We start from the raw sequence: 26997 nt of genomic DNA, 5'->3' as shown, positions 1-26997 counted from the left end.
CAATTAATATTTTAAAAATAAATGAGAAAAAATTTAACGTTTTGAATGCATTTACGTGCAGCTATTTTTCTATGTACAAAAAAATTAGATAAAAAAAATTTGGAATAGCTAGGATTTATCTAGGAATCACATAGCACCCATTAAAAAAAATTGACATAATTACTATAATACTTTTCTTTGGCAATATAATTACTACCTCAATAACAAGAGATTAACTTGATTTAACATAAGTCGTTATTTGGAAATACATTACTGCTTGTACGAACAAAACACTAAAAAAAAAAAAAAAAAAAAAAAAGGGTTTCATGAATATGTGGGGCGGTGCTAGCCTAAGTCGGGCATAGCTCAAATTAATCCCGTCCCTAATAATCCCACAACAAATGTTTAGGATAGGATTGGTTGGGTTTAAAGTTTAAACCCATACTGTATATTAGAGGATAGGATCTTATGTCCATTTTTCCAGTTGAATGTAAAACTACGTAGTTCCACTTATTAATACTGCTGATGTGACACAACATTGAATGCATATTTAGGGAGTGTTTGGTAAATGGATATCAAATTCACATGACTGCACGTAACTGTAACTCTGACAAACTCAAGAATCCCATCCTCAAATGATTGCCTAATCTCATATGAATCATGCGGCGTGAAATTCCAAAGTAGAAGATTATTGGTACAATTAAACATAAACAATCATTATTTACGGATATTACTGAATTTGAAACCCATTTATCAAACATCTCTTAAATATACATTCAATATTATGTGTCACATCAGTAATATTAATACGTGAAACTACGTAATTTTACATTAGATAGAAAAATAAGGAATATTCTCTCTTTTGATTACAAGTCTCGTGCCTGATACATTGCGGTCCAATTAAAATTCCGCTCATTTTGCCACCATGTCCGTGTCCATGGTCATTCCCGTCCGGTCCTGCGAGCTAATGCTACATGTACATTGCGGTCCAATTAAAAGTAAGGAGACAGACAGAGAGGCAGGAAAAGGAAACGAAAGGACACATTTTTGATACATGTGGTATACCAGTGCAGCCAGTCCGAGTTCTGTCAGTCCAGCCCGAAAAAAGCTCACCAAACCTATGCTTTGATGGGGATGGAGGGAGTGTGGAACTAAATATTAGGACCAAATTAAATGTAAGTTGGGTTTGGGTTATTCTAGACTCGAGCACAATTAAACTCTAACCCATATATGAGTATAATTATATATATAAAAAATATATAATAATATCTATAATTTATAATTATACATATTAGGATATAAAATATTAATAATTTATATAAATTTGTATTAATTCATAATTATAAAATATATCTTATATATAAGGTTTAAATGTATAAAACTCTAACGAACTATTACACTAGTTACACTTTACACCCTATAGCATACTAATAGGCACTTTACACATTTGGTCGACTAAAAAATAATTCAAAAATTAATTTCATCAAAGCAATTGATGAAATGACCAATTTATTCTCCATTAAAAACTTAAGTAACAAAATTGTTATTTTGGCGGGAAAGATTACTACTTTAAATAGACTAATTTTCACTTTATATCAAAAAGTCTATTTATTAACACATAAAAAAATACTGCTTTGTTTTGAATGAGAATTAAGACTAGTGAAGTCAAAATGAGGGCAAGGCATGGAAATATTAAACGACTATTGTTGCAATTTTAGAATCTCATAATTTTCTTTAGTGCATCATAATGCCATAACTTCATATAATGAGCAAATTTTCACTTGAAATCTTTACAAGAATAAAATTAGAGTAGCATCCAAAATTTTTCATATGAATTTAGCACAATAACTACAATAAAGTTGCAATACCGAACCAAAATTAAAAATCACATATTAGTATTGGACTCCAAATTAAACTCCAAAATTATTTAAATTTGCTCGATAACAAATTTTTTTTTCCCTAGGCTAACTTCAAATATGTAAAAAAAAAAAGGGGTTACTAAGATTCTTGAATTGAATTTATTCCCTTTCTTATTTTTTTTCCTGCTTCTTTTGTTTGAGTTGGAGTTCAAAGTGATCATATATTTTATTGTTATATGTTTTCAGTCAGAATTTTATTATGAAGTGAAAATTAATCCATTTAAGGTGACAATTTTCCCTACCAAAAAATTATTTTTGTCATTTTACAAGCTTTTAGTGGATGATAAATGGGTCATTTCATCAATTATTTGGATAGAGTTAATTTTCTTACTGTTTTCTAATTGACTAAGGATGTAAAGTGCCTATTAAATAATTTAGGATGCAAAATGCAACTAGTGCAATAAATTCGTGAGGCTTTTTTGCATTTAATTCTATATATAATTATGTATTTAATCATGACTTTGGATCAATGTCAATTTGAGCTCCAAACTCTTATAATATAGCAATGTGAATTAAGTTTAATCCTTTTAATGTGAGCTTAAAGTCCAAAAGCTCAATATCCAATCATTCATATAATATATGAATTTGTGAGTCGAGTTTAAATTTGTTAAAATAACTCAAAAAGCGCAATTGACACTGGTCGGTACTCGACTGCTGTGCCCGTGCCCACATAAAATGAATTGAAATCCAAATCCCTGATAATAGCTGTCACCAGCCCATTTCCCTCCCAAACCACAGCGCAGAGAGATCCCCACACACACACCCACACTTTTGTGTGTGCGACACTACTGTCCTAATACACACTTTTTTTTTTTAAAAAAAAAAAAGAACTTCTTGGAGAGTTTCAGAAATCGGAGTAGGGACTTCCTTCTCCCTTTCCTATAAATTCACAGATCAGAGAAACCCTCTCCTCACTCGCGGCAAACGCAAACTTCCCCCTTGCTTCCCTACCGCTGTTCCCTCCTCTTCCCAGTCCCCTTCCCCCGCCTCAACCATTTCCATTTCTGGCGCTATACTTTTATTCCCCTCCCGGAGGAGGAAAGTGACTTTATTTTATAAAAAAAATTTACACGCAAAAATGTTGATTAAAACAGCAGTAAGAGGAGGAGGAGGAGCACAGACACTATTGCCGCTGCTTCTTCTCCTCCTCCTCCTCATCGTCCCCTTCAACAATGCTGCTGCCGCCTCCAATTCCTCGGCTAAGCAGCAGACTCTCCAAACACAATCGGACTCCTACTTCAACCCAAAGCTTCCCCCCAAGTCCCTCTCCGCCTCCAAGAAATTTGAGGGCTCCTCCGACTTGGTCGACCTTCGCTACCACATGGGCCCCGTCCTCTCCTCCCCGATCAACATCTACCTCATCTGGTACGGCCGCTGGGCCGCCTCCCACCAGCTCCTCATCAAGGACTTCCTCCTCTCCATCTCCACCTCCGATCGCCGCGCCGCTCCCTCCCCCTCCGTCTCCCAGTGGTGGCGCACCGTCTCCCTCTACACCGACCAGACCGGCGCCAACATCTCCAGCTCCGTCCTCGTCGCAGGCGAGTACTCCGACACCCGCTGCTCCCAAGGCACCCACCTCACCCGCCTCTCCATGCAGCAGGTCATCGCTGCAGCGGTCCGATCCAAGCCCTTCCCCGTCGACCACAAGAACGGCATCTATCTCATCCTCACCTCCGGGGACGTCACCGTCCAGGACTTCTGCCGGGCCGTATGCGGCTTCCACTACTTCACCTTCCCGTCCGTGGTGGGCTACACGCTGCCGTACGCCTGGGTGGGCAACTCCGGGAAGCAGTGCCCGGAGGTGTGCGCGTACCCGTTCGCCGTGCCCGGGTACATGGGGGGAGGCGGGCCGGGAGCGCTGGCCCCTCCGAATGCGGACGTGGGGGTGGACGGGATGATAAGCGTGATCGGGCACGAGCTGGCGGAGCTGGCATCGAACCCGCTGGTGAACGCGTGGTACGCGGGGGAGGACCCCACGGCGCCGACGGAGATCGGGGACCTGTGCGAGGGGCTGTACGGGACGGGGGGCGGGGGAGGGTACATCGGGCAGGTGATGAGGGACAGAGAGGGAAGGACGTACAACGTGAAGGGGAGGAGGGGCAGGAAGTTTTTGGTGCAGTGGATCTGGAGTCCTGTTTTGAAGGCCTGTGCGGGTCCGAATGCGTTGGACTAGGAGTCCCGGAGAGGCGAGTCCCGTCTTCTCCTCTCCTCTCCTCTGCAATTGTACTCACTCCTATGTAGAGTTGTAGTAGACATTACTGCTACAACTACAGTAGCACTTTGCTACAGTATGAGTACTATTCTTTTTAAGTCAGTCAGTCAGTCTGGTAGTCTACATTCATATTCTTTCTTGATTTGCCCGCCGCCTTCCTGCCTGCCGGGGAGTTCCATTATCATTCAACACTGGCGACTATCATGAATTGTGAAATGAGGGTGGGTTACTAAGATGAAGATGGGATTATTGATTTTTTTTTTTTTTTGGTGGTTTAGCTGCTGGGTTTCTTTCTGGGGATCCTTTTTCTGTTATTAATCACAGGCAGATGTATGTATAAAGAGGCAAAATATATGGTACTAGTAGAATACGATTTCATGATATTTTCTGTGATGCTCCACCGCACCAAGCAGTAGCAGCAGTAACTGTGAGGAGAGTTGCAAGGCATGCCGGAGAATTTTATTGGCTTTCTCACCACCCGAAACTGTGGATCAGATTAAGGACTTTGGATAGTAAATTATCTCAAATAATAATGGGAGTGTTTGGATATCAGAATTATTTCAAATAATACTTTGCTTGCATCACAAACACATTTTCCAATCTACCTTTTTATATTCCCAATCACCTTTTTATCTCACATACATTAAATCACAAAAAGTGCTACAGTATTTATTCCAAATAATATTTCAAATAATACACTATCCAAACAAATATTAATATTAATATTGGGTTTGTTTGGATTGGACTTTATTTTTTCAAATATATTTGTTTATATCATCATTATAATTTTCAATACATTTTTTACCTTCTCAATTATCTTTTCATCTCACATACATCACATCATAAAAAATGTTACAATAAAAATATTTCAAATAACTTACCATCCAAACAAAATATTTCGTTAGCATAAACATATTTTTTAATTATTTTTTTATTTCACATATATGATATTATAAAAAATAGTATAATAATTATTTTAAATAATATTAGTGTGTTTGGATAGTAAATTATTTGAAATAATTCTATAAAAAAATAATAATGTTACACTTTTTTTTTATGTAATATATATGAAATAAAAAGGTGATTAAGAAATATGTTAATGATACAAGTAAGTCAGTAGTGTGTACATAAGGTAAAAATAATGTGTAATTCAAACACACTTTATTTGAATAAATCCATTTCAAATAATAATCTATTCAAATAATATTTCAAATAATATTTTATTTGGATATTATGACTGTTTTTTTGTTTTTTTAGTATTATAAATATAAATATGAAGTCAGCAATGGTTATTGGGGAGGGTTTTCTGGGTTGGTTGCCGACCCATGGCGCAATAAAGGGCAATGGGTCCTCCTGGAGGAGAGGGATAATTCACTTTGGACAAATGTTACAGACTGGTTGCAGCGAGTGGGGGGCAGCTGTGATGGAAGAAATGTTTTTTTCGGTGAAAGAAAGGAAGGGAGTACTACCCGCTTAAGTTGTCAGTACTAATAAGTAGGAGAAGTGCATCAAGTGCCAGACGGCTGCAACGCTTGTCTAACCTCCCTTTGTTGTGTGTGTCCAAGCAGCTGCTTTTTTTTTTTTTTAATGATAATAATAATAATATTTTTTATAATTTAATATATTCTAATTTACTAAGAGAAATTTAAAGAAATCGTATCTGAGGAGGAATTACTAGGAATAAGAATCTAATTATATCAAAGACTGTGCTCTGTCGAGCTATTACTCTTTGAAACAAATGGAGGGAGGAGAATTTGTTGAGCTATTACTCTTCGGAATGCTGGTCATACAAGGACGGTGAGGAGACTGTAGGAGCTGCTTCTCGCCATCGTTCAGACCATCATATGATTCAACATGGGCCACCGGACTTTTATGAGAAACAGCTAATAAGAGGGTCCACCAGTCAATCTGCTGCAGCACAATATAGAGACGAGTGCCATCATATCCAGCAGAGCTACTACTGTATCTGTATCAGTATGTCGTAACAACCAAACCAGTCTAGCATAGCATATAATCAAATTTCAGCATTCACAGCCGCCTCTTACTCGATTGTGCCATACTACTCCCTTAATTTAGTTACGTGTCTGTATACCTATTAGCTCCTTATCACAGTCTCCTTAAACTCTCCCTCCCCCTAAATTAGAATTAGAATAGAGTAGGTTATACAAATATATCATTACTGACCAAAAAAAAAAAAAAAAAAGAGAGCCGCCTCTTACTCTTTTCTTTGATGATGAGACGCTACATGACAAATTTCACACGCTTGAAAATCCAATTCATTTCTGTTAATATCTATGTCCTACGGTAGTTAGGGTTGGCCCGCTCTAGGATCCAAAGTGAGCCAATTTACTCGTAAGGGAGTCAGTAGTTCCATACTTGGCTCTTGGACTGCGAACGAATCGCGTTGCTCGCCAGTCTATCGTGAAACTTAAGTCGACTCAAGTTCAAACTGGAGCTCAAGTACCCTCTTGATTACTATATGTTGGTGCCAATTGCATATAATCTCATCAGAGACTTTTGGTATTGATACAGCATTCTACGCAATCTTAAATTAATAAGAGAAATCTCCACTTCCACAAAAAATTTATTTATTTTTTTTGCTTAGTTTCTGCTCAAACAGGAACGCGTTTACTCAAAAGTAAGCAACTAAAGATGTTTGGCAGAAAATGGCTGGAAAGGACGAATTCGACGCTCTCAAGTAGGTATCCGTATCGAACGGACTGACAAACTAAAAGTCGAAATACGCGTATGAAACTAACATGATGATAACAAGCGAGACTAATCAGGCTTCCTTGCAAACAATTGGAATTTCTTCCAAGTCATGTATAAATCTTTTCAGTTTTTAGGCAGCTTAACCTAAGGGATCGTTGGTAACTATTTCTTCATAATAACATCAGGTCTCAATTAATTACAAATTCCCCATACCCGAGCATGTAACCTTCTTATATATTCTTTCAATCCATTAGGACTGAATAAAGTACATGAATGACGTATCAAGTAATGTCCACAAGACTGGAGCAGTAAAATCATCCTACAATAATATGTTCTAACATCGTACGTCCCCTCGCCCATTGAAAGGCCATGTCCTTTCCATCTTTTCCAAACAACAGTAGTATCACCCACCATCGCTTAGGACTTTTCCAGGCACAACAACAACAACTACTACAACTACAACTACTACACACGGTAATTTTTAATCTTTCAAAAGAGAGGAAGCCAAAAAAACCTTTTCAAGAAGTGAAAGTTGCTCATCAAAATCGTGATAGCTCAAATCTGATCCTAAATCAGGAAGTGGCAAGTTGGGTATGGCCTTCAAAGGAATTAGCAACTCCTAAACAAAGCGAGAGAAAACATGATATTATTGAACATTCAGCATAGCATAGGCCAGTAGAATCACAACCAAGGAGATCCAGCAAATCCTATGGCAGAATGAAGTGCCCAACTCAAAACAGGAAAATCAGAAAGGAGCAAAGAATAATAGTAATATAATAGACAGCCTGGTCCTATCTTCCAAGTGCTTCTTTCTAAAGGCTTCTTTTTAACTTTCAGAAAGTCAAAGTTATCATAGTCAAAAAAGCAAAAAGAAAACTAATAAATATGTTACTTGTGAGCAATTAGTTCAACAGAGAAGACATTAGCAGTTAAATGTATATGAAACGACGTCTCTTAGTCATGTCATATAGCACCAATAACGTCCGTCTGTTTCTGAATTATTTGAGAAAAACAAAAAGTTTCTGACACACTGTGTCTCAGCACCACCGATCTTGGTCATAATTCAAAAATTTAATAGTTCCCGAAATTGTTGGATTTCATTGCAGCTTCTAGACCTTTCAAGTCAGGTAACTTATCAACAATTGCAGAATAAAATAGGTTGCAGAGTAAAATAGGCTATCTAAACTTTTGACGTGAATAAGCCACCATACTGTATTTAACTGCAAAACAACTTCGTCAGAGCCATGAATTTAATGGTCTAGAATTCACCAAACATATTATTGTTATGGTAGTGCCTAGAAACTGTAAACAATTAAAATCTTGGTAAATCCGAACTCTACGCTTTTTTTTTTTTTTGCCTTCTCCTCTGCGATTTGATCAGGGTTATATGTGTCCGTACCTGTTAATCTATCAGATAGTAATCATTAACAACAACATTTTTCCCAAAATATTATGACAAACTCAGACAGAACTTAATGTCAAAACATTCTCTGACAGGCACTGCTCTAATAAATATTATATATGAGACCGTTCAATAAAATTGGGAGACAAATGCGAGCACATTGAAGCATTTTGTCGCACCGAATCTGTTTTGCAAAGGAAAAGAAAGTTGGGAATGCTAGAAATTATGAACACAAAGACGGTAATAAACTCTCAATTTTTAAACTCTCAAAATCAGCTAAAAGACCAATAAACCAAAACACGTAAGACAAAGGTCCAGATTTTCAGCAACAAAAGCTCAAAATAAGAAATTAAGAACACATTGAATTTAATTACTAATATGCTGAAGTAAGATATTACTGAGGCCCATATTAAATTGAACGTCAAGGAACACGAGAGAGGAAAAAAATAAGAGGTTGGATCCATGCAAATTACCTTTAAAAAAGGTGCCTCCTTTTTCGTCTCTCCCTTTCTCCCTTACCCTAACAAAATAAGCCAAAAGTAAAATAAAAGAAATATAGCACAGAGCGGATATATATAAAACAACCAAAAAAAAGAAAGAAGAAGAAAAGGTTAACGAATCAACTCTTTTTATTTTCCTGAATAAAACAAAGCCTGAAACTCTTTGCCTTCATAAAAGAAAGTAACAGATTCTTCATACTTGGTTGCAGATTTTAGTTTCGCATCCTGCAACAAAAAGTTAGATACAGAACTTAAAAAGAGAAGACAGACAGTTTTCTCTAAAGCCAAAAAAAAAAAATAGTAAGAGCATGGATGGAGAAACCAGTGACTTTGAGAAATAGAACAATCTCTCAGTGATTTTTAGTGAAAAAATAGGTATGTGTTTAAATGGGTTGCTTCTGCATTTTTAGCACTTGACCCTTGGTCAACCCGCCCGAAAGGCCTTCTATTCTGTTGTGGCGATTGCACCCACATCAAATGTGCGATACTAGCCTTGAGAAACATCCACCTATTAACTAATTTCAGGAATCAAAACAACCAATAGCAGCAGGAGTTCCTCCTCCATGTTTTGTTTATCTATACTGTTTTCCATTGCAATTGAATTAATCTTTTACTTGCTATACTGAGAGGAAGTAGTGAAAGTTTTTCTCTGTTCACATGCTTCTTTCTTTTAGGAACAGAGGTCCTTCTGTTCATGGAATGTGCACTCAAGAAAAGAAAATAGAGCAAATAGAGCATTAGAACACAAGTTACACTGGAGTTAAGTTATGCATCTCAGCCAGCTTGCTTCTTGAAAATTTGCAGCCAGTGGGGCACCAGCTATGGATGTTACTAGTTCTTCTGAAACTCTAGGAGCGGCAACTGACTGGTTTTAACATTTTTGAATTATGTAAGCCAGCCTAGAAGCCTCTTTAAAATCAACTAGCTAAACTAGGAAAAAAGAGCACGTTGGTGCCATAGGGTGACAAAGTTCTGAAACCTGAGAGACTTAATATGCTTCAAGTTAGTTCATCCCTAAACAATCTTCAAACAGGGCATATTAACTGAGAGGTTTATTCACATGTTCAGAATATGGACGGAGTAATGAAAAAGGAACAACAAAAACAGGATGAACACAACTATTTTGCTGTAGATACAAGTATTGTAAAGTAGATTTACCTATATGTGTTACAGGTTTGTTTAGTTTTAACATTCTTGAAAGACACAATGTCATCTTTTCTTGCCTAATCTGGAAGCTGATGGTCTGCGTCTTCAACAAGTCTGCATCAAGATACTTTTCAAAAAATGGCATGTTCCCACTTGTATTCATAGTCAATGCAGACGTACTTCTAGTACCATAACGTCCCTGTGCATTAAACATAAATTAAAGAATCTTTGAGCGCATTGAGATATTCTTCAGCATACGCAAAAAGACATGTTTCAATGGTCATTCACATGAACACTAGCATGCACGTACACAACTTGTGAGCCCGAGGGCATGAGAGAGAGAGAGCGAGATTAACATAGGCAAATCAGCATCAACAAATATGGAACTCAAATGATAGTCCCAGTCCAGAAAACATTTAGTGGTGCCATGCATTAACTTTTTAGACCTCTCTTTTAAGGGAACCTCTCCTTCGCCATATTATCCATTGGATCCTTGAAACTTTGCTCCAATCTTTCAGCCTGCAGTGATATAAACTTATGGTCTAATAAACATGCAAAGTAGAATGTTGCTTTGATTGCGGGACTATAAAAATGACAATATGCGTGAAAATTGAAAATAACTTCAACGAAGAGACTAAAATTTAGAACACAAACATGCCCCAAGGAAATCTCCTAATTCAACTGCCTTTTTGCCTGAAATGTCCACAACTGTTCAAAGCTTCGTCCGTTCCTGATCAAACTGTTTTGCAAATCTCTTTCAAGATAACATGTATATATAGTTATAGCAAAAATTCTGTTCACATGATATTTCACAAGCGTTACTATCTACTTTCCTTCGACAGGAATACATGTCAATACTTTGTTCCAGCATCAAGCTTATTCTAAGTATTAGATAATGCCCTTAAACATATTGCTGCTTCTGTTTCACTACTTAAAATCATGGCATGATACTGCCCAAGGAAAATATTATACTTCAAACTTTTGCTGTAAAAATTCAGCAGTGAATTTTTTTTTTTAAAGACCAGCTGAAGAAATCAGGGAATAATCCAAACTGAAAAGATATATAGCCTTGTACTATTAGCTTGAGAGGGAGAAGATTCTGCTTCAGATAAGTTAATAATTTGGTGAAGATGTATCCCCTCGACTTTGGGTACGAGAAAATGAAATACGAGTAACAAGCAAGTATCAGAGAATATTCAAACTAACCTTAGGGCATGGGCTGGCCTGTCAGAGTTTTGCATTAGACAAGACATGAATAGCAGGAGAAACTGTGTAGCAATAATGCCGCTGTCTTTTGGCAGTTGGTGATGTAGAGCATGGACATTGATCAAAGATGATCAACAATCAAGTTAAAACCATTATAGAGGGCCGCTTCTGCATCTGGTTCATTAGCAAATTCTTCAGGACTTTTCTTACACTACAATGGAGAAAGACAAAGAATGTGAAGCAAGCAGCAGCTCTGGCCTGGAAAGCACCAAACTCTTCTTAAATCAACCCAAAAAAAAAATCATCGGAAGGGCTTTAATTCTACCTCACTTCCTCTTAAAATAGTGGCAGCCCACCACACACGTATAAATAGCAGGCGAAATTGGAGGGAATAAATGAGCAACCTTTACCATGCCCATGGTGTCGCCGTTATTATTCTTAAGAGTGAATGAATGCTAGTTTACTGGCAAACGGAAGTCCAAAATGTTTCATCTATTTTTCTTTTATAGAACGTAGAAAGCAAAGTGCATTGTGTAAATAAATTATAATACAAAGAAATACAGGGAAAAATTCCAGTTGAGGCAATAGAGCAAACGGGTGGAAGTGAAAAAGGCAAAGGTGAAGTATTTACTTTCATTAGCTGCGTGACCATACCGCTAGCTAGTACTTGAAAACTTTTATTTGTATATGCCCTGGAATTGATGAAGATGCAGGCTCATGAGATTGTAGCAATTAAAGTCCTGTTTCACCGGGAGGAAACAAAGACGTCGAAATGCATGCTTGGGGCATCCCAATCTAGTAAAGCTGAGGGGAGGAAATAGTAAAGTATTTGTGGGGAAGGACAGGAGAAGGTTTTGGTATACGAACTGATGCCGATAAGAAGTCCGGCGAATCATCTTATGATTGGGATGATGGGGAAAGAGAGCCTCTAGATTGGATTGGAAAACCACATTGCCAGGGAAGGGAAGTTGCGAGAGGTCTCTACTCTCTAGTCTAGCATCTCCATTGCGCTCACTCTACCGCAGCTGCGGGTACACGCCCAGGCTAATTCCTTAAATTATCGATGGAAAAAAAAAAAAAAAGGAGGAAAATCGGTCAATTGTTGGTCTGGGCTTTCTTTTTTTTTTTTTCTTTTTTAAAGAAAGTTGCCTCTTGCTGAGCTGAGCCAGCACGACAGGGTGTTTATTCTAAATCCGCTAATCAAAGCTAGAAAATTAGAACTCACTTACCTATCTTTTTCTTCAATTCCCTAATTCTGGAAATTAATATAGATTAATTGTAAAAGTTAGGTTCTACGATTTACAATGGGAGAAAAAAAAAGGGACTTAGTATTAATTGGATATTCCACAATTACAATTCTAATTTGATAGCAATATGATGTTTATGAAGGAAAAATAACAATATAATAAAAAATGGAACAAAAAGTGGCACCAGAGATTTTAGGCCTTCTCACTAGCATAACCTTGTTTAATGGGTGTATTTAAATCTAGTCGAGCACAAATAGCACTATACTCGAGGTCGAATTCAATGTAATTCAACATTACTCGAATGAGCATGTCTCTTCAAACTTAGTGGTGTAAAATAATACTGAAAAAAAGCCAAAAATAGATATTAAATCGATATCATCCACGTCGTTTTGATTTGAACAAGTCAATCTTCTTTTGGTTCTATCTTGGGTTAATTACAAAAACTCCTCCTAAAATATATTTATTTTTGCATGTTGTCCTTTAATTTTTTTCACTTTATTTTCTAAACCATTAGTTGACTCTAACATTATATGATGGTAATGTCAAAATGACATTATACTCTTAATAGTTGCATGTTGTAATTCCCCCAACTTATTTTGTACTTTATTCCCTAACATCATTTTTTTCTCAATTTGTCTATTTTTTCATTAAAATCGTTAATCAAGTATAATATTTTATAACACCTACACTCAATACAAATAGTGTCTAAAAAATCAATATCCCTAACACGGTAATGAAAAAATAATTTATTTATAGATATGGTCCAAAAATTATTATAGTAACATGTGAAATTATAGTAATGAAAAAACAACATAGTAACATGTGAAATTATTACTGAAAGTCCAAAAATGCTAAAATATTGTCAATTTCTTTGTATGAATGTACTGTGCATATCTTGCGCCCCTACTTTGTTTGGATCCACTGTTTTTTGAGTGTTTTTCAAAAACTAATTTTTCAAATACAATAAAATTTTTTTAAAAAGTACTCTAAAAGATAATCTAAAAATTAGTTTAAATTTTTTTAAAATTTTAAAAAATATTTCAAAATATATTCGAGAAACTCTTCTACTCTTAAATATCTCAAAATATTTTCTAAAAATATTCCAAAATATACTCTAAAAACTTTGTTACAGCAAAATTTTTTAAAACACCCCAAAAACAGCTAATCCAATTATATCCGTTTATTATATATATTTTATTGATAATATTTAAAAAAGAGAGAAATATTATTGCTTTGGACTTAAAAGTTTCTAAGGTCATTTTTTAAAATAGCATGATTAGATGCTATTAAAAATTGTTTGGATTGCTAAATTTTCTAATTTTTTTTCCTACGTCCTAAGCACATTTCTCAATTATTTTTTAGGAATAATTTCATAAACCTCCCCCTGATATTTTTGACTATTTCACTGGCTTCTCTCCAAGTACGGAAAATTATGCTAACCTTTTTTGAAGTTAATTATTTGTAACATTTAGACTTAATCGATAATTAAAAAGTAATATAATGTGAAAGCGGATTATATGATTTCATTACTGCTCCCTCATCTATTGCATTATTTACACATTAAAGAAAAATACTAAAATTTGCTATTTATCATTAGGGATCAAATCACATATAGCATCAAAAACTAGTATATCATTTTATATTTTTCACTTAACATAAGATTCATATTACTTTTTTCAATCACATATCCATTGTCAAACATGATCAACAATAAATAATTCAAAAATTTGCAACCAAAATATTACAGAGAACAAACTTTAACATCATAAACATTCATGTTAACATAATAAGGTTAGTTGTTGAGATTTTTATGGCATTAAAATCTGGTCTTTATAATAGTTTTGTTACAGATTTTTAATTATTTGTTGTTGGTCATGTTTGATAATGGATTTGTAACAGAAGAGAGCAATTTAGATCTTACATTAAGTAAAATATAAAGAATGATATAGCATTTTTGATGCCACATGTAATTTAATCCCTGATGATAAACAGCAAATTACAGTATTTGCTTTAATATTTGGATGGGTATTAGATTAATTAAATATTTAGCAGATAAGGGGTAATGGTGGAATCATATTATCTGGTCTCTCTTAATATCATTTTTTAATCATTAGTTGGATCTAAATATTACAAGATAATAAATCTCAATGAAAGTTAGTGTAATATTTTAAAATCGGGAGGGAGGTCAATGAAATAGTCAAAAACCTCAGGGGAGGTTTTTGAAATTCCTAACTTTTATTTTTTTCCAACTACCTTTTTATTTCACAAATATCAAATTGTTAAAAGTATTACAATATTATTTTTAATTTTTTTGTGAAATAATCTTAAATCCAAACAAACACAATCTATAGACATTTAATAATATTTTTATACTTTATTATTTCACTAATAATTTTTATTTCTTCTCCTTATCATGCAAAATGAGTGGGATATTTTCCTTTATCTCAATAATTGTAATTATAGAGATATAATTTAACACACCTATATCCATAAATATACAATAATTTTCATTATTATGTTAGAGACATTATTGATATTTTTAAATATCATCTGCCTTAAGTTTTTTTTTTTTGGAAAAAAACAGACAAATTAAGAGAAAAGTGACATTAGAAGGTAAAGTGCAAAATGCGCAGTACCTTAAGGGAATTTATTGGAATTAACCCCTAGGGGTATAAATGCCTTTTTGACATTTTCGTTATACAAAGTTAATGTTGACTAACGATTTAGGGGATAAAGTGACAAAAAATCATGCTGAGGGGTAAAGTGCGAAATTGATTAAACCTTACGGGGTGCTTTTGTTATTAACCGTTTTACCTTCAATAACTGTCAATTTGAAGAAGATATTTGGTGTATGCGGACACACCCAAAATTTTAAGGGAGGAAAAAAAAAAAAGAGAGTAGTCACTAGTCATTGAAAGTTAAAATCATTTTTTGATATGATCCTTAATGCTTTTTTTTTTTCCTTGTCAAATAAGAAACTTCTAAAATTTGACCTTTGAATGAATGGACGTATCATATAACTTAATAGTTTGGTGCAAATGGCGCCAACATGTTTTTAGTAGAAAGTGAAGCTTTATAGTTTTACGCATATACCCAGCACGAACTGTCACTATTACATATTGTGAGCAGCCAGTGAACAAGTCTTTCCTTCTGCAGAATAGACATATTCTAACTTTTTTTTTTTTTCAGATCACTACATGGCGATGGCAGTGCTACTACAGTTATCTTTCCGTTTGGATCCTTTTTTTTTTGGGGGGGGGGGGGGGGGGGGGGCAATTTTTGAGAAAAATTAATGTAAAACTTTGTTAGGGTGTAATGTATGTAAAGTAATAAGTTGATTGGAAAATTATATGGATTAATGTCTCCTACACTATCACCGTGTAGAATGATGGGGTTGGATGAATGTTACGTCATCTGAATTTGAATTTAAACGTCAAATTTTGTATGTGTGACATGTAACTAAACCTGCTAGTATATATATTGTCAGTGTATAAAAGATTTATCCAGATTATATAGGACTAATATTCACAAAAATATATATATATAACTGAAAAATTACAATCCAAACAAGTTAACAATAATAATACAATAATGTGTTTGAAGTTTGGGGAAAGTATCCAAACAATTTCTAGGCCAGGTCAATTTGACTCTCTCTCTCTATTTATCTGTGTATGTGTGTACGTAAGTGTGTATGGATGCAACTGATCTCACCTTCACGTCTACATTAATAATAATAAAGAAGCCAATTCAACTTCAACCAAGTAAGGTGTTTGACGGATATAAATTATAATAAAGAAAGAGCACGCAGAATTGCTTGCAAAAACTGGAACCGTACGTCATCCCAGTCAAAAGTACTAAGTAGGTCTTTCTTTCTTTTTTGCCGGCTTTTGGGTTGACTTCTGAATTAGGTTTAATTAGTCAAATGTCGTTTCTCGAAAGAAGGGCTTTCTTTCTTTTTTATTTCATTTCGTTTTACAAAATGATATATTAGCACTCCTAGAAAAAAAAAAGTCTGTGTCCCTCCGTCCTCTCTTTAAAAGTATAAAAAGAAAGAATGGAGAACTTCTTAAAAATGCCAATAACATCTGCATTTCTTTCTTTCTTTCTTTTTTTTGGCTGTTTTTCAAAAGAAGAATTAATTGCTGAGAGAATGAAAGCATGACATGGTCAAAAAACACTTGTGCATAACAATAAAAACGATTTAGACAGGAGGAGGATTGCTGAAAAGTCAATGGAGACGAGCGGGTGGAAGTTGATTTCTACCAAATGAAATAAATGAATAATAATTAAAAAAAAATAAAAAAACTGGAAGAGCGTAAATTGGGCGATGTTTTTTGGTGGGCACGACGTAATGAGCATACAGTATCATAGGATCGAAAGAAGAGTGATGGGTTGAGAAATTTTGATAGGGAGGCACGAGTCTATTAAATGATAGGAATGGGTGCACAATACGTAATTCAGGCGTTAAATTTTTTTAAAAAAAATTAGAAATTAATTAAAAAATATATATATATAAATGTAAGAGAAAAGAATACTAATTATGAACGTTGAAATTTGTCGATAGGTACGTTGTGGACTGGAGATGGATGCGTAAGTGGATGAATGTTTGAGCGGTGAGGACATGAAATAAATTATGGGATAATTTCAGAAATCTCAAGTCAATTTCACTGAACTCTGAGATTTAAAAAATTGCACATACCTCCCTTATCAGTGAAAATGATAATTTTATCCTTAAATATTTTAACTAAATTCCCTTATTTGGTATGCTTTTAATTATAATGAGTTTCAAAAGTATTTTTTCATTATTTTTGCTTCTTATTCCTTTTTTTTTTTTCTAATTTTCTCCAATAAAATTGTAAAACTACCACTATTGTTTCTAGTTTCTATTGTAACCAAATGTTGAACTAATAATTTTTTTGACAAGTTAATTTTATATGTAATCTAATATTTTTTCCAATCTTTTGGTACTAAAATTAACAAAAAATAAAAAAGAAATGGCCAAAAACCACTACTAAATTATGATAATCCCATTACTCGAAAAATTCATAAACTCTAAATGAATTATTTTAATATTTTTTTCTATATTATAAATCTAAATCCATAATAAAGTACCATCAAAAGTATCGTATCATAGTAATAAAATTATTATTATAGTTGTTTATCAAATAGTAGGTATGAACATGAAAAATTTGGAACCTTTTCCTTATAATTATACTAGATAATTTTATAATTTTATAGAAAATAAATTAAAACTCAATATATAAGAACATTTTTGGATATTCATTTAAAAAATTGACCAAGACAATTATATTATTTTAAGGTGTTGTTACCAAAATTATCAAATTAAATGAGGTAAGTGTAATTTTTTAAACCTTCGAGGAGTTCAGTGAAATTATCAAAAACTTCATGGGAGGTTTCTGAAATTGTGAAGTTTCTGAAATTATCCCATAAATTATTTAGGGATGTGAGGTTGAGTTTTTCAGCTCTTCTTCTTCTTGACGATTTCAGAGTTTAAAGAAAAACAGAAGAGCATATTCCCGCACCGCATGAATGCCAATTGTAGCGAAGACGACTTTGTAAAACTAGTGCATGTTGGCATTAGTTTATTAGTAAATGATGACAGTCCATAAATGTGAAAAAGCAGACAAGAAATGAGGAATTTGGAATGGTAGAAGCCGGTAGTCAATCAGCAAACAGCCATCGTGCGCCGTTCTACTGAATTCTAGCGTGTACGATAAACTCCACAATTTTTTTTCTTCTGGAATTAGAAAAAAAAAAAAAAAGTATGCATGACCCTAATGACTGCAGGCAGCTGGGGAGAATTAGAATTGTGACCAGACCTTTAATTAATTAATTCTGACCATTGAGTCAGAAACTTGATCTCGATCACTTTCCCACCCTCATATTTCGTGCCGTTGTGGGTGTAAGCATATATTATTATTAATTAATCATGGGGATGTGTATTGTGCCTAGGGCTGCAAACGAGTCGAGTCGAGTCGAGCTTTGAGCTAATCGAGCCGAGCCTCGACTAAATTTTACCAAACTCGAGCTCGAGCTCGAGCTCGACGAGCCGGCAAATTTCGAGCTCGAGCTCGAAAAAAAATAAAAAATAATTATTTTATTTTTTAAAAAATAAATAAAATAATATTTTTTTCTTAATAAATAATAAAATATTAAGGATATATACGTAATTTTACTATAAAAATAAAAAATAAAAAAATATATATATATACCCAAACTCGCGAGCCGGCTCGCGAGCTAACGAGCTTAATATTCTGAGCTTGAGCTCGAGCTCGAGTTTGACTCGAGCCGGCTCGAGCTCGATTAATAACGAGCTCGACTCGAGCTTGACTCGAGCGGCTCGCGAGCGGCTCGCGAGCAGCTCGATTCGTTTGCAGCCCTTGTGCCCCCAAACAAAAACAAAAACCCAAAAAGAATTTAAAAGAAGATGCTACTTACTATTCACGGAAGGAATGAAGATGGATGCATATATGTGAGGGATAATTTGAGAAACCTTCCTTGAAATTTTTAACTATTTCATTTAGTTCTCTTGAAGTTTTAAAAATTATATTTGCCTTTCTTGATCTGACACTTTGGTAATCAAACCTTAAAATAGGGTCAAACATTTAATGAATGCCCTAAAATACCCTTATCTTATAAAGTTTCTAAACAATTAATTGTAAAGCAATTTGACACAATTATATATTAAAAAAAAGAGTGTCAAGTTTTTCATACTAATATTTGTTAATTGATGATCAACTATAACAATAAATCTTTTGATATAACAGGCTATTATTTATAGTGCTTTATTAGCGATATAGATTCTTTTTAAGATAGAGAAAAAGCGCTATCTTTTTTTTTTAAAAAAAAAGTTGATAGACTATTTTTTAATAAAAGTTTATGGACTAGTTTAGTAATGGAACTACCATAGTTTAGTAGTGATTTTGGGCCATTTATTTTTAATTATTCTTCATTTTGATACAAAAAAAGAGCTACTAAAAATTAGATGATATTAAAAGTTATCAAAAGAATTACTTGTTTAACGTTTGATCTAAATAAATATTAGGGATTACATTGATAGTTCTTCTATAATTATAATGAAATATTAGAGAAATGAATAAGAAGAAAAAAGGGAAAAAATTATAAAATCCATCTTTTATATAAACATGGCAGCAAGAGAGATTTATTAAAATATTAAGGTTAGTATTATTAATTGGGTTTGTATTATTAAAATTCATTAATGGGTTTGTTTAGATAGAGTATTATTTGAAATAATTACTGTAGCACTTTTTGTGATATGATATATGTGAGATAAAAAGATAGTTGGAAATATAAAAATGTGGGTTGAGAAATGTGTTTATGATGTAAGCGAAATATTATTTGGAATAATTTTACTATCCAAACAAACCGAAGTCATTTTAAATAGGTAAGGGTGTTCGGTGTAATCTTTGAAACTTTAAGAGAGCCAAGTGAAATTATTAAAAATCTCATGTGATGTTTCTGAAATTATCCCTATACGTAAATGTAGGTTGATAAGTTGTGTTCCCTGCGGGAAACTTTGCGGAAATGAATTACTCGCTGCTGGTGACCGGTGAGATGGAAAATCAAAAGGCTCCGATTGAAGGGAGAGGGGGGACAACAAATGAAGCGGAGAAGAGAGAGCTAACAACGACGACGCTGGGGATTGGGGCCGGGGTTGAAATGAAATGAATGGGGGCCCCCAATGCCTTTTGTAGTTGAAGATTGATGTTGAATACGAGGAAGGACCCAAGAAAGTGTGACAGGAAGGAAAGAGCGGACAACTGGCAAGGTGGAAAGAAAACATCCATTTGACTGGGCTGCTGCCGCTGCCCTCCCGGGGGCTTCTTCTGAATTTTAGTGCTAGTTAACGACTGATACACGGTGGTTTGACTTTGACTCCTTGGCCCCCTGCCGTGACTGAGTTTCTGCTCTGCTTTTCCTTTTTTTCCTGTAAGTCTAAAACTCTAGACAGCCAAACCCAAATGGAGATGACTTGGTCATTCATTTATTTACCCCAACACACATAGAAAGAGAGATTAAAATGGTAAAGAAGTGAGGATGGATGATCCGATGATGCTTTTGCCCCCTTTCTTTTTTTTTTTTTTTTTATAAAAAAATTCATGCGGCCAATTCTCATATCCTTCTTCCATTCGTTTCATCTCTTCTCTTCTCATTTTGGACTTTTTGACTGCAGTTATCCCCCGCAATGGCCGCTGGTAAATACTACTAGCATCATATCATAGTCTCCGGTAATGGGAAACGTCAATCAAATGCCTCTGAATTGTCAATTCCAATGTCACCATTCAGACTACTAACAATATAATAAACCTTATTCAGAAGAGTCACAGAAATTATACTAGTACTGGTTTAAAATAGTCCAACTTACTATTAGTTCTGTCAACACAAACAAATAAAACAAAAATTAGGGAGGCAGGGAGACAAAAGAGAGAGAGAGAGAGAAGAGCAGTGGGGTCCGTTGCATTGCGAAGTTCTTTAACAACGATGCAAATGTTGTGGGCTTTGTTTGTTTGTTTCAAAGGAGAATAGCCGATTTAAGACTTTAGCTTAGGTGGAAGGGATCAGATTCAGAGGGAAAAAAAACAGCCAGAAGAAGAAGAACCACCACCGCACGAACAGCGCCAACAACACTAATCTTGATTGCGTTCCAAACTAGTAAGAAGAACTGAGAAGAAGCATTATTCATTTGGTTTGATGATTGATCAGGGAAGCATGCATGTGAACAAGTTTTGATCACCTATCGTCGTCATCTCACCAGAAATTTTCTTATCTGCACAAAGACGACAGAACCGGAGGGGAAGTGTACCAGTAGGTAGCTGAGGACTGGTGGAGCTGGAGGACTTGAGATTTTGGATTACTTTTGGTAACAGCACAAGTTAATTTGGTATTATGGGGATTTGCTGGAGTTCTTCTCCCCCTACAGATAACCACAGCTTGACCACTTCCGCCAATATGAGTTCCGGTACAGCCCCCGCCTTCTTCTTTTTCCCATTCTTCTTTTAAGTCATAGCATACACGATACTCTCCTATTCTCAGTTCAGTGGATGTTCAATTACCTCGTGCCTGGTTCCTTTTCTTTCTCACCTTTTAATAAGTCTAAAGCCGTCGTCCATTTCTAGCTGAATATTCTGCAGCCCTTGATCGATCTCAAATACCTTTTTAGCCCAGCCCTTTTCTTGCATATTCTAATATGTTCATCAAAGTGCTATTGTCCTGCTTTTTTTTTTTTCTTTCAAGACTGCTGATAATTTCCTGCTTTTTATTTTCTTCTCTTATATACTAGTCCTAGAAGCTACCCATCCCACAAACCCCGCCCAGAAGGGGAGAGGTTAACTGAAATTTGCAGTATTAGTATTGGAGAATATGACATAAGAAGATGAACATGATTCCTTTTTGCCCCGAGTCTTTCATCTTTCTTTGGTAGAAATCTGCTGGAATCATGTGATCAATTCCTGGGAAATTAGTTTATTCGGAAATATAAATGCTGATATTTTCTTTTATCTTGCAGCGGGGCTATCACAGTTAACCACAACCAACACGTCATCTTCAGGCAACAGCAGCAACGTCTCGGGGAACAGCAGATTCTCCGTTGCTACTGGGTCTGAGGAGGCTTATCCATATGGCCAAATCTTGCCTCATCCCAATCTAAGGATTTTCTCTTTTTCGGAGCTCAAGGCCGCAACCCGGAATTTCAGAGGTGACACGGTGCTGGGAGAGGGTGGATTTGGGAAAGTTTACAAAGGTTGGCTTGACGAGAAATCCACGTCCAAGAACAGTGGTAGTACAGTAATTGCTGTTAAGAAGTTGAACTCTGAAAGTATGCAAGGATTTGAAGAGTGGCAGGTAAATTCAAAAAAATCCCAACCCTTTTATCTGGGACAGTCTTTTCCAAATTCATCAGTTTCTAACTCTCTCTTTTTACCTCACGTCCGTGTGTGGCTCCATGTACTTTGAATTTTGATTATTGCTGGCTCATAGAGGACTCGAATATTGTTGAACTCTGTGTTGGTGTATTTTTCTCTCTCCTGAACCAATTTATTTCTCATCTCCCAAAGGAAAAACTTGTCGTGTCTTATTTTCAAGTAACCTTTCCTCCTGGTATGTTATGCTTCACATTCTTATTTCTGTTAATGTGGCCACTTTCACTTTGGTTAAGTGTGTCAAAAATTGAATCCGCTGCTTACTTTGCCTTCCTGTTCTGTAAATTTTGTCAAAAGCTCCACCCAGATGTACCACCCTGTTTTTTCAACCAGATAGGCCTAGTTTTTACCAGATGAAGTTTCTAAATTGAAATGAGTACATTTTTCTTTCTTCAATTCTAAATAAACTACCCAGGATGTGAATGACATATAAATTCTGTATAGAGTTTCAGCTGAAGAATAGCTAAAGTTTCCAAGCTTCTGCTTGTCCGATGCTTGCTTACTTATGATTTGAGAATGAATGGGCTATGGTTGGTTTTCTAGGTTTTGTAATTGCATCTACTGCTGAGTTAAGATCCATGTGCAAAAAGACTTGCTTTGTGCTGAAAATTTTCCGAGTTGTCTAAAATGATCGTTTCATCTTAATCTATGCAGTCTGAGGTAAACTTCCTCGGAAGGCTTTCTCATCCAAACCTTGTTAAACTCCTTGGATATTGCTGGGAGGAGAAAGAGCTACTCCTTGTGTATGAATTTATGCAGAAGGGCAGCTTGGAAAACCACCTCTTTGGAAGTAAGCAAGTGCTGGTGAATACAATTTTAAGTGGTCTAGCCCTTAAATCAGTTCCAAATAATTTACTACTTCTTTATGAATTTAATGTCTTCAGGGGGCTCTGCTGTTCAGTCACTTCCGTGGGACATAAGACTTAAGATCTCAATCGGAGCGGCTCGTGGTCTGGCATTCTTGCATGCATCAGACAGACAAGTTATCTACCGAGATTTCAAGGCCTCGAATATATTGCTTGATGGTGTAAGTTAGATTACATCTAACTAGTCAATACTAATTGACAATTCTTACCAAACAAGTTTATTTGCGTGGAATGCTTAAAGTTTTAATCATCACTTGTCCATTTCATGGAACCGATAAACTATAACTAGTTAGTTAACTATCAAATTGACTGATGTGAAGATGTTACTACAGGAAGCATCATTCTCTAACATTGGCTGGACTTTTCCTCCTTTTTTTTTTTTTTTTTCCCCCTCTTTTCAGTCATACAATTCCAAAATATCAGATTTTGGCTTGGCAAAGATGGGTCCTACAGCAAGTCAATCACATGTGACGACTCGTGTTATGGGTACATATGGCTATGCTGCTCCTGAGTACGTTGCAACAGGTAATATTAGTAGATCTCTAGAGCTCTCAATGTGTGAAGGTTCAGTACTACTGGCCAAACTCAAAACTTTTGAGTAGATTGCTTAAAGAAACTTCAAGGAAGATGCCAACAGATATACAAGTTCATGGTATGTTTTTTGATTCATGTTTGACAGGGCATTTGTACGTGAAGAGCGATGTGTATGGTTTTGGTGTTGTATTGGTCGAAATGTTGACAGGTTTACGGGCACTAGACACCAATCGTCCAACTGGGCAACGTAATTTGACTGATTGGATCAAGCCTCATTTGTCAGACAGAAGGAAGTTAAAGAACACGATGGATACGAGGTTAGAGGGCAAATATCCTTCAAAAGCAGCTGTACAAATAGCTCAACTTGCTCTAACATGTCTTGCGCCTGAACCTAAAACTAGACCATCAATGAAAGAAGTTCTGGATACGCTAGAACGCATTGAATCTGCAGATGAGAAACCAAAAGAACGTAGGGTGAAGCCCACGCGCCAAACAGCTCATCGACATGGTCAGCAACATTTGCACCATCGTTCTGCACTTCATCCGAGGAACGGAGGACATCCATCCTATCCACTCCCACAACGTGCATAATTGGTGTAATTTCTTCCCTAATACAAGTGTGTCTTAATCTCTTAGCTGTCCACACCCTTCGAAATTTTAAGGAGTTTGTTGTTAATGTAGCACAGTAAATCACAAAAGAGATGAGAAATTTTGGGCTGATCTCTTATCAGTTTGTTGCTAAAGTAGTGAATTGAGCTCAACTATATTAGTTAGGCAATATACTTTTGTACATTGAGAAGATTCCGTATGTATGGTTAACAATAATATAATGAGCCAAGGCTTTCCAATATTTGGGTTGGAAAAATTAAAAAACGAGCACATTTATCTTAGCTTGATCATTTGCTTCTGCAGTTCTGTTGTGTGTAATCCATTGGTGCTACCCTGTTGCTGATTTACTGCCACCTGTAGTGCTTCCTGGCCCATCGATATTTAGCTTATGAGAGTCAAAGGGAGGAAATAACCAAGGTATTGCTTGGTATAGAAAATGCGTGTGAAAGCTTTTGTTGGCAAACTTGTGTCTCAAGGAATATGGGCTAGAGTATAAGCCAATTACTAGGCAATTAAATGGCTTGGTGCAAACTGCAAATAGCTCTTCAACACTTGGTGCATAAGCAATAGCATGAGAAGACAACCCATTCATCCAAAAGATTTGTGAAGTGACTTCAACAGACTTCTGTGCCAAATTTGATCGACTCTGTAGGGATCTCTTTGTTGTAACGTATCTTGAAAGGCGCCCGTTCATGCTTGTTCATGTTTGGACCTTTGCCACAAAAAGGGGAATAGATTATCTATAAATTAATCTGATAATTTAATGACATCATCTTCCAGGCATTGCAGCTCACATTGTTTCTTTGATTCATGAAAGAGAAAGAATCAAGAGCATGAATGAAAAATGTTGGGGATGGAGGATATAAAGAGTTGTGGATAGCAATGAATGAAAAATGTGTATGCATATGTTAGCCTCCTTGAAACAGAGCTAATTCGATCGTTTGCAGAGTCCGTAACTCGAGCATGAAATATGAGATGTAACATAACAAAAACAGTGATGAGTAGTGCGTAGTGGATGTAGTAGGTAGATATGTAGAATGGTAACTAGTTGAGTGTGGACACCTCAGCCAGCCCAAGTTTGGTCAAGAGTCGCTTTCTACAAGAGACATCTCGTCTCGGGCATCCCTCGACGAGGTGATTAGCGAAATCACCTTGAAGAGAAGTTTCATCTCATCTACTCCTCTGCCCAAGATAACCGACATCTCAATTGTTTGGGTGACTTGTGATTGATGGAGTGATGTGACCGCTAGCCACTATACTGTTCAAATCTACACCTGATACTGCTACCCTAGGCCGCCTCATGATGGTTGATAATGGGTAGATCTCATTATTTCATCCATAGACTCATCTACTATAAATACCTATCTACCACTACCAAATAAGGTACGCAATCTAACATGTACATTCAACTTTCAAACTATCTTTGACTTCAATAGGGGTAGCAGTGGGGCGAGGTTGGGGCGGGAGATCCTTTGCCCACCCCCGCCCCGTTGTCAAATAACTCCCCCCGTCCCTTCCTCCTTGTCCCCCACCCCCGAGAAATCAACTTATCATAAATGTTTATTTACAATAATACAATTGTAAACAATGTTAAATAAGATTAAAAAACTGTCAAGTTGTAAATAAAGTATAACAAGTCAAGTTACATTCAGTGTGGAGGAAGGGAACCGATCGAAATAAAAAAGGGTTAGGAGCAAAACATGTTGGAATTGGATAGCTTAGCATTTGGGGTGGGGCATTAGAAACAAATCAACAATAGTCTAAGAAATTTCTTCAGTTGTTGCGGCGGTCGTTGACACTGACTAGCGTTGTATTTGTAAGTAAGGGTGCAACTTTAGAAAATTTAGAATTATATTATATATAATTTTTTTTTTATTGTATGTGAGGGACGGGGCGGGGATGGGGCGGGTGTATGATTCCCCACTCCCTGCCCCGTTTTAAGGCGGGGGGAAATATTTTGCCCCCACCCCCGCCCCATCCCCCGTCCCATTTCTATCCCCTTGGGCACCTGCCCCCATTGCCATCCTTAGACTTCAACATCGCAGTAAGATCGGGGGACAAAATTTCGACCACTTGAAATTTTGCAGGCGAGCTCATCTTTTGGTGACCTCGACTCATTCACCAAGAATTCACCTCTTTAATTGGCGTTGTCTGTAGGAATGACAGTTCCTTTACCATGATACATACATGATCAAGAAGTCGGAGAGCTCATCGCGTTGAACTTGAGGTTGACATTGGTAACCAACACAAGGCCAGTTAGGATATAGAGGAACCTAAACAAGGTCCTCGGCCCACGAACGAAGAGGCCCTCACTAAAATGGCCAAATTTGTGGCTGAAAATCTTGACTTGAAGAGTTAGAGAGATTCTTCAAGAGGAAGGGGAAGGAGAAAATCGAGTCATTGAAGCAACAGCCCGTCATTTCTCCTGAGATCCTCTCTGAGGAGGAATTGGATGATTGTTATCTGAGATGAAGCTATTCCAGGCGGACCCCCTCTAAGTCTATTTCTAAGCAAGCCTCCATCTCCAAAGCCCTTTCTCAAGGTCTGGTTTGTTGCAGACTACATGAAAGCCCCCCTTTCACTGATGAAATAAATGACGATTTGGTTCCTTCAAACTTCTAGTCTTACAATCTTATGATAGACGAGGTGACCCTAAGGATTATATTCAGGCTTTCATCTCGCCCTTCCGTTTATACTGCGTACCTA

General features: G+C 36.1%; 2 protein-coding genes and 1 long non-coding RNA gene across 8 annotated transcripts; 2 read left to right on the top strand and 1 right to left on the bottom strand.

Annotated features, from left to right (window-relative positions):
* The first annotated feature begins 2763 nt into the window (after nucleotides 1–2763).
* On the top strand, nucleotides 2764–4493 carry LOC113710272 (protein EXORDIUM-like 5). Its single transcript, XM_027233185.2, has one exon. It carries the CDS (start codon nucleotides 2977–2979, stop codon nucleotides 4069–4071), a length of 1095 nt encoding a protein of 364 aa, XP_027088986.1. The 5' UTR covers nucleotides 2764–2976; the 3' UTR covers nucleotides 4072–4493.
* A 2481-nt stretch (nucleotides 4494–6974) lies between these two features.
* LOC113709582 (uncharacterized) lies at nucleotides 6975–12123 on the bottom strand. Of its 6 annotated transcripts, none has more exons than XR_011821620.1 (7): nucleotides 11708–12123; nucleotides 11077–11287; nucleotides 10525–10609; nucleotides 10181–10389; nucleotides 9883–10069; nucleotides 8698–8949; nucleotides 6975–7441 (listed from the first exon to the last, which is right to left on the bottom strand). It is a non-coding gene; the product is annotated as an uncharacterized lncRNA (long non-coding RNA). The 6 variants fall into 6 exon arrangements; XR_011821622.1 differs by lacking the exon at nucleotides 10525–10609 and having other exon boundaries at nucleotides 8698–8744; nucleotides 8849–8949; XR_011821623.1 differs by lacking the exons at nucleotides 6975–7441; nucleotides 10525–10609 and adding an exon at nucleotides 7615–8229 and having other exon boundaries at nucleotides 8698–8744; nucleotides 8849–8949.
* An 8756-nt stretch (nucleotides 12124–20879) lies between these two features.
* On the top strand, nucleotides 20880–24581 carry LOC113707612 (probable serine/threonine-protein kinase PIX13). Its single transcript, XM_027229873.2, has 6 exons — nucleotides 20880–21324; nucleotides 21871–22205; nucleotides 22937–23072; nucleotides 23167–23309; nucleotides 23550–23673; nucleotides 23828–24581. Exons 1-6 carry the CDS (start codon nucleotides 21252–21254, stop codon nucleotides 24271–24273), a joined length of 1257 nt encoding a protein of 418 aa, XP_027085674.2. The 5' UTR covers nucleotides 20880–21251; the 3' UTR covers nucleotides 24274–24581.
* The last annotated feature ends 2416 nt before the right edge of the window (nucleotides 24582–26997 follow it).

The sequence above is a fragment of the Coffea arabica genome, chromosome 9e, assembly GCF_036785885.1.
Source record: "Coffea arabica cultivar ET-39 chromosome 9e, Coffea Arabica ET-39 HiFi, whole genome shotgun sequence".
Taxonomy (NCBI): Eukaryota; Viridiplantae; Streptophyta; class Magnoliopsida; order Gentianales; family Rubiaceae; genus Coffea; species Coffea arabica.
This window is presented reverse-complemented; position numbering and strand designations above follow the sequence as displayed.